Here is an 8,465-nt window from a genome sequence, read left to right as displayed (position 1 = left end):
GTTATAGTAACCATGGGAGGCTCGGCAGTGTTAAGACTTAATTACCTCCTAATAGCTGTTGTAGAGATAAAGCCCTGGGCCAACATAACAGCACACTGTCCAGCCCTGGACACATAGAGGTGTGAAGACCAAATCTGCTGGAGGGAGCCACACACATCCTCTATACTAGACAACCTGCACCTCTGTCAGTGACCTCCTCACCTCATATATACCTGAGAAAAAGCTTTGCTCTCTAATTCTAAAAATCTACAGCAGGTTAATCAACAGATGATGGGGCTTTACAATCAGAAATTTTAGAATACACCAACTGAGTTATAGAGTGCCACAGAGATGCCAACCCAGATGTTAGCATCGCCAATGGTTCCCTTGACCAACAGCCAGTGGGATTTTTGCATTGAATTGATGATGCATTGAAACCTTTAAATGTTTTATTTTATAATGATACTCTTCACACATCAAAACATGACTTCTAATGAATGAGAACTTCCTCCATACCAGCTGGAAGTGAAGGTTCTGGAAAATAAGCAACTCTGATATGTCAGTGTTCCATCCCCAACCAGGAAGAAAGAGGTGAAAGGTGAAAGAAGATAAGGGTGCTAACAGACTGTGTTGGGATCATTCAATGGCTCCCTTGTCTCAAAGTCAAAAAGGTTTTTGATGGGTTTTTAGTCAAATGCCCAAATTAAGGTCAATAGTTAACACATGCAGCACACGTGAATTTCAAGGCATTTTTTTATTATCTAAAAACAGACATCATCAGATCAAAAGAAGTGCAAAACTAGTAGTATTGCTGTGAATGACTGCATCAAAAGTCATGAAAGATGTGTTCATTAAATTGCAATATTTTCCTTTGGGTCGTTTTCTCAAAACAAGTTGTGACAAGAGTAACAAGAGTGTTGCTGGTGTCCTCAAACCACTGTTCATGGTTGGGAATAATACAGTGAATAGGTCAGAAGAATTCCATCCATCCATTTTGTACTGCTTATCTTGTTAAGGGTCACAGGGGGGCTGGAACCTGCAAGTAGTGGGGTTCACCCTGGACAGGTCACCAGTCCATGGCAGGGCCAACACATAGAGACAGACAACCATTGGCTCTCACAGTCACACCTACGGTCAATTTAGAGTCTGGATTAACCTGGTCCCCTCTTGATGTCTTTGGACTGTGGGAGGAAGCTGGAGTACCAGAGAGAACCCAGCAGGAGCAGGGAGAACATGGAGACTCACCCAGAAAGACCCTGTGCTCATGCTGGAGCTCGAACCCAGAACCTTCTTGCTGTGAGGTGACAGTGTTCACCACTGCACCACCATGCCGCCCGTCAGAAGAATTAAATTCCTTAAAAAAAATCAGAGGGAAGACTGGTATTAAGAGTTTTTTTTCCTCTGAAAACAACACTGTGAGAGTGGCAAGTCTACTAAAACCAGCCTGACCTCATCTGCCGTGAAAGACCTCGCCTATTCGGCCTTCAGATCAATAACTACCAAGTTGCCATGATATGGCTTTTCATTTGTGGAAACAAAACTGATGAAACTCTTTCACAAGATTAATTCTTATGAATGACATCTGTGACTCTGGAATACAGAACACTTATTTGGCTATTCCCCAATTCTTGCTGTGTCTTTCCATGTACAGTAACTGGCCAACGCAACGTGTGAATCTTACCAGTAGACATGCACACATGCAACACAGCAACAGTTGTGATGGTGGCAGGCGGTGTCTCGCGTTCCTCACTACAGATTTCAACAAAAGCGAGAATTTTGCTTCATTTCGTTCCAAGATTTAACAGAGAAAGGGATGGAGGGGAGAGCCAGGACATTATTCATGTCTTTCAGTTCATTTGGCCTCGGCTGGTCAGCTCCCTAGACAGAGAGAGAAAACTTCCCTCCTGTTCTTCCACCCTCCTCTCCTTTCTGCTTTTTTGTTCCTTTTCTTTTTTTATTTCGGAGGCAGATTAGCAGGATTAAGTATGGCTCACATATGCTCCTCCTCACTATTGGTATTCACCACGGCACTGGGCCCACCGCCACCCAGACTGATGGACAGAGAGCGAAAAAGAGAAAAATATTGTGAGAAGAAGTGAAGTTGGAAAGATTTAAACTTGGGAAGGAACGGGACGGGCTATTTTACTTAATTCTTAAGTTTTCATGTAAACCTTAATCTCAGTCTTCCAAAAAATGATTTCAATTTGTGATATAAGGTGATAATTTAATATTTTCATTGTTGTTCATTTATATGTCCTAAAGCTCGATTTTGATTATGTGAAAACTACCAAGCCACTTCTAATTTAATTGAGTAGAGGGGTGTGGTGTTTTATTTGGATTAACCATAAATGGGCATTTAGAATTTGCTTTAACTGATGTTGCCTACACCCCACAAATTAAATACAGCTATTTTAAATGAATCAATGATTGTTTTATTCATTGATGAGAGAAGAAGTCTTTATTTGTCGTGTGTGAAGCAAAGTTTGTCCTCTGCGTGTAACCCATTCTTCATGAATGCACTCGGGGACCAACTCCAGATCTTCTGCCAGCACCTTGGTCAGGAGCCTCGACAGGGGTAATTAACCTAAGCTAAGCATGTTGTGTGTTAGTGACAATCAGAGCACTCAGTGAAAAGCCACACAGACACAAGGGGGACGTGCAAACTCCACACTGGCGTGACTTGGAATGGCCAGGACTCAAACACTGTTAGGCAACAGCACCAAACATTGTGCTGCCGTGCCACAGATTATGCTGCAAACTATTTTCAAGATTATTACGAAATATCAAGAAAATTTTAAAAATGATCACCACAATGTCCAAAAAGCCCAAAGAGATGAGATGTGTTCCAATCACTTATCCCGTCCGACTAAAAGTTCAAAATCAAAAGCATCTTCGCTTTCTTGCATAAAAACAAGAAAGCAGCTGAAATCCCTAAATTTAGGGGTGTTGTACCAGCAAATATTGGACTTTTTTTTGCTTCAAAAAATTGACGTTGATTCATTCTTTTGAACAGCCAATTGACCAGTTAATATTATATCAGAAAACATGTCAAGTCCTTTCAAGTTTCAACATTACAAGTGAGTGTAATGTGCCAAAAAAAAAAGAAAGAGAAGAAGCTTTCAGCTGAACTGCAACACCTTGGCAGGTATGATCATCATTGTCCCTGCATGAGGTGAAATTCCTGAAGCAACTTTAAAATGTAATCTTTATTGATCGCATATGAAGATGATGTGCAGGCACATTCCCTAAAACATGTATGGTAATAAAACGAACGCAGTCGATGAGGCTTTTTTTGTTGTTGTTTTTAAGAGCGACACTATAGAGCAATGAATGTTTACTGTCATTGGTACATATTTGAGGGTACGTCCTGTTTGGATGAATCGACTCTCCTGCCACAAATCAAATGAGCTGCAATGAAAACTCACTTCACCTTGTAACCCGTGTATTCATTTGTTCTAACAAGGGACAAGAAAGTATCCAGATATGTAAATCTGCCTAACACCTCAGGCCAGACCTGAACTACACTGCAAACTGCTGGCTGGAGGGGTGAAATGCACTCTACCAGAGAGGAAAGCTTTCCTTTCTTCCCCTGACTGATATTTACATACATAAAGAAGCTTTTCTGGGATGTCCCACAGTAGTAAAAAAAAAAAAAAAAACTGAAGTAGCTACTTAATAATGAAAATAAAAAAATAAAAATATTAGTGCTTTGATTTGAAATCAAATCGTAGGCAGGTTTCTCAATTTTAGAATCTTTTCCTCAAGTAAAAAGGCCTCGGACTTCAGCAACATTAACAGCATATGATTATCTCTCTTCTGTCACCCAACTGGATTTAGCAAATGTTGTGTGAAAAGTGTAGGTTTATTCATATTTTCAGCGCTCAGCCAGCTGCACGAACTTCCTGGTAACCATTTTATCTTAACTAACTTTTGGACCAAATTTGCGCAGACAAGCCAGAGGTTGTGAGTGCCCTCGTGAATCAACAGTGTGACTTGATGTGTGATGAAGCAAGTGGTGGCACACATCACCGGGCCCCGGGTCCAGAGCGCCACTTTAATCTCCTTCATTACCATAATCTCACTTTAACTGGTAAATACGCGATCGCCACGAACATAAGCATCTACGGCCATGAGAAACAGGGAAGGAGCAGGAACATGATTGATGAAGAGGTTTAAAAACAGCCGGTGCGTGTGTGTGTGTGTGTGTGTGTGTGTGTGTGTGTGTGCGTGTGTGTGTGTGTGTGCGTGTGTGTGTGTGAGTGTGTTAATGTCGCGACGTGACACCTGACTGACATTAAGGCCACAGAAAATTGCCTGCTCGTTTCTCGTGGGCTGAAAATATTACTACCCGTCTATTGTAGCGTTTAAATTAAATTATAGGTAACCATAGCAACTGTGGAAATACAGTGGTAAATTAACTGGCCACCAATAAATCGATAAATAAACAAACGCAACACTTTTAATATTAGCACAAGGTTCATTATTTCAATCAGCTGTATAGATAAACTCTGTTTGATCATATGAAATTGTATCTCTTATTTCTTAAAAAAATATTTTTCCCCCTTCTGTCGTTTATCGTTTAGGCGAAATAAAATATTATGGAAAACATTCATGTGAATTCTAAATCAAAAAGACTCCATTCAAACGGATCCTGAGGTCATATATGAACTCCAAGTTATTAGACTGATAAAAAAAAGTCCATTTCATTCAATCAATATTAACTTAAGGTTTTCCGTACATCTCAGTCTCCTGGAGAGAGAAAAAAAAATCATTTTCAAGGCAATTAGCATTGATTGCGTCTGACTGCACAATAACTCGTCATAATTCGACACAAAGCTGCTGTCAGAGTCAGTTAAGTCGGAGAGCAAATCACCGGTTTGGGCCCATATGTCAGTCAGGGGCGGTCTGAGCGCAGCAGCAGGCCGCGCATGCAGCTATCGCTCTCTGCAGACTAATTGAAACGTTACGGATCATAACCGTTAAAAACAATTTTGCACACCTCATTAATTAACGCTAAAGATGCACTTTAACGGCAGCTGCTGGCCGACAGCGGGTAAAAACGGAAAACACCATATTAACTCCCGAAATGCAAGCAGGAAACATATTGCGCTGCTTATGAGTTTATTGTTCATTTGAGGGGCCAACGTGATTGTGGAGTCTGACGGGCAGCGAGGGGCTGGAGTAACGACAATAGCACAAGGAAACGAATTCTAAAAATAACTACAGGGAGAACATATTTTTAAAAAAATCAAATTAAATTAAATGAACAGATAATTACGAATTCATCAGGAATCCCTCAGTAACGGGAAGGAGATGAGAAACAACACTTCATAACAGCGAAACAGGTTCTTGAATTTGAATAAAACAAGGAAAACCATGTTCCGTAATAAATAACGAAATGCGGAGCTAAAATCCATCCACACTTGGACCAACATTTTCTCAAGAAGGGGCCATATGCAGGAGGGAGTGTGTCTGGTTTCACTTAATAGTGATGCTGTGTGTTGGTAATTACATCAGGCTGGAGGACCCTCCGTTACCCTCCTCCCTCCTCCCTCCCTCCCCCATCCCACTCCCCGCACGGAGCTGATTGGTCGCAGGGAGGCAGTCGGGACAGAAGCTGCGTTGTCCGGGTGACCCGGCCTCTGTGAGCTGGGTGCCAGCTATAAAAGCCCGCGCGCGCCCGCAGGCGTGCCAAATGAGCTGTCAGATGCGATTTGGAGTAACAAGTGGATTTGACGTTTAGCTTTGCTCATCACCGCGCCAGGAACGTTTCTAGGTAGGTGTTCATATTTCTTTTTACGTTTTGTGCCCCCCCCCCCCCCCACACACACACACGTATTTCTAAAAGCCGTAAGCACCGTGATGTAGCAGACATATGACAACTCACCGTCGACTTATCTCGTCTCTGGTGATGTATTAAGGATTTGAAAACGGATGAAAGTACTTTCCTAGATACACTTTTCACCATTAGACACCCTGTGAGCTGCAGTAACTCCAGAGATAGAAGCAGCTGTCGTGTGGGGCTTCAGCCCTCTAACTTTGGTTTTGTCTTTCTATTCAGAGCGGTGCTGGACCTCACTTGGACCATGGACTCAGATACGAGCCGCGTGTCGAGCAGACCGTCTTCCCCCGAGGTGGACGACATCTTCATGTCTACCTTGAAGAAGTCCGTACACGGCTTCTCCGGCGCCGTGTCCTCCACGCAGAGTGACTCTCCGTCGGAGATCCCCGGCCTGCGCGGCCTCTCGAGCGCCGAGGAGGACTCCCTCTCCCTGCGGTTGGCGTCCAAGAAAGACCGCAAACTCCTGTCCGAGAACGAGCTGCAGTCCATTCGCCTCAAGATCAACAGCCGCGAGAGGAAGCGGATGCACGACCTCAACGTGGCCATGGACGGGCTCCGGGAGGTCATGCCCTACGCGCACGGACCCTCGGTGCGTAAACTCTCAAAAATCGCCACGCTGCTTCTGGCAAGAAACTACATTCTGATGCTGAGTAACTCTCTGGAGGAGATGAAGCGGCTGGTCAGTGAAATCTACGGAAGCGGCCACCACAGCGGCTTCCACCCGTCAGCATGTGGGACCATGACACACGCGGGGCCTGTGCCGGGACACCCGGCAGCTCCTCACGCGTCACACCCGGCGGTGCACCACCCGCTCCTTCCCCCACCGGCTGTCTCCACCGCCTCTCTCTCCGCACCTGGCATCTCCGCTGTTACTTCGGTCAGACCCCATCACGGACTCCTCAAAGCTCCCACAGCGGCTGCAGGACCGCTGGGCAGCAGTTTCCAGCACTGGGGCGTCGGCACCGGTATGCCCTGTCCTTGCAGCATGTGCCAAGTCCCGCCTCCGCATGTGTCCAGCATGAGCACCGTGACCATGCCGAGGCTGGCTGGCGACTCCAAGTGACTCCAAACTCCACCTTAGAACTTTTGGGGTTGTTACAGACTCTTTCGCTCCCCACTCCTCTTCCTCATCACCACCACCATCATCATCATCAACAAGCTTTTTATTTATCTTTCAATCCGGTGCGTCCACGGAGCAAGAACAATATCGATGTTCCTTTTTGGGAGGTTGTTTTTTTTCCGACTAACTTAGTATTTTATGGTAATTAACTTGTAACAGGTGTTTCCTCACACAAAACAGTTAATGCTAGAAATCTCTGCGGCGTGAAGTTATTTATAGATCACACAGACTCCCTGCCGGGCCCCCTTAAACCGGACCACAAATATATAATGTAAATATGTAGATGGATTATTCCCTCAAATAGATATGATATATTAGAGTCGTGTTCATGTGTGGGAAGAGTCCCCCTCACATTGTGCACCTGCTTTATTCAGTGCTTCTCTTCTTGTTTTCTCCCCAGCTGCCTGTCAGTCCCTGCCGGCGCGAGCATCCACCACTTGTTTATTTTTTTAATTAAAAAAAAAATTGAAAATGATATTTATTTACTTATTCAGGATGGGAATTTCAGATGAATCTGTTGACGTGTAAAATAAAGTTAACTGAAAAGGGAAAAGCTCTCCGATGCTGTTTTTGTGTGTATGTTTGTGAGAGAGAGAGAGAGAGAGTGTGTGTGTGTGTGTGTGTGTGTGTGTGTGAGGGTGCGTGCGCGTGTGTATTAACTAGCTTGAACTAAGGTAATATGTGAGTACGATTAGACACGTATAAGTAACACTTCAATAGCACTTAATTGAAATGTACATTTCTACACCAACACCCTCTCCAAAGAAAGAATTCCAACGTGCGTCTCATGATTGAATATATTTTTTTAAGATCATTTGCTATTTATCAGCAGATCAGGAGTCGTGGAAATCCAGCTGAACATTAACATTTCAAAGTAAAACAAAATAAAACAATGAATGAATCAAATGGTAATCAAAGTGATTCAATTAATCTTAATCATGTCTATGAAATAATATTTTAATTGTGTCTACTGCATCAAATGTACTTAAAGTGTGAAGGAGAAATTAAACCAGAAATGAATGGTAGTTTTTTTTGTTTTTTTGTTTTTTTAGAGCAATGACATATTCTTGAACGTCGGTCTCTCTTCTGCATCATACGTCAAACAAATTCTGTAACATATTAACGGTTAATGTCTTCACTAAATTGGCTTCATAATTAACAGGAACTGGACTTTGATCCACTGCCGCTTCATTTACGCGTGAACTTAAAGTAGGAGTTGTGGAACACAGACATTCACACATTCGTTATTTTTCACCCTGTATGACGTCATGTCCAAATATGATCCACATGATCCAAAAATTCGCGTAAACAGTCGCTGCAGTGGCATAAAAAAGAATCTCTGGTTGGCAGAAAGAAGGCGGCAGCCAGCGCGAAGTATTTTAGGAGAAGGCAGCAGCTGCATAGCAGATTGCTCATGCTGTTGCAATGTTTTCCAAAGGCTTTCGGAGCCGAAACGATAAATATCTGAATATTCATGCACGCATTTGTTTATTCGTCACATTAGTGGAATTAAATTATTCAGAG

General features: G+C 43.2%; 1 protein-coding gene across 1 annotated transcript; it reads left to right on the top strand.

Moving 5' to 3' along the window:
• The first annotated feature begins 5,680 nt into the window (after positions 1-5,680).
• Positions 5,681-7,506, top strand: olig2 (oligodendrocyte lineage transcription factor 2). The gene is made up of 2 exons (XM_086219340.1): positions 5,681-5,755; positions 6,041-7,506. The coding sequence occupies exon 2, from the start codon at positions 6,066-6,068 to the stop codon at positions 6,882-6,884; it is 819 nt and encodes a 272-aa protein (XP_086075466.1). The 5' UTR covers positions 5,681-5,755; positions 6,041-6,065; the 3' UTR covers positions 6,885-7,506.
• Positions 7,507-8,465: the final 959 nt, after the last annotated feature.

This window comes from Aulostomus chinensis, chromosome 12 (genome assembly GCF_037954235.1).
Source record: "Aulostomus chinensis isolate RoL2024-O1b breed Wild chromosome 12, RoL_Achi_v1.0, whole genome shotgun sequence".
In the NCBI taxonomy this organism is placed as follows: domain Eukaryota; kingdom Metazoa; phylum Chordata; class Actinopteri; order Syngnathiformes; family Aulostomidae; genus Aulostomus; species Aulostomus chinensis.
This window is presented reverse-complemented; position numbering and strand designations above follow the sequence as displayed.

What these genes read in the sequence shown, in the direction of transcription:
- olig2 (XM_086219340.1), top strand. Translation starts at nt 6,066, where the DNA reads ATGGACTCAGATACGAGCCGCGTGTCGAGCAGACCGTCTTCCCCCGAG.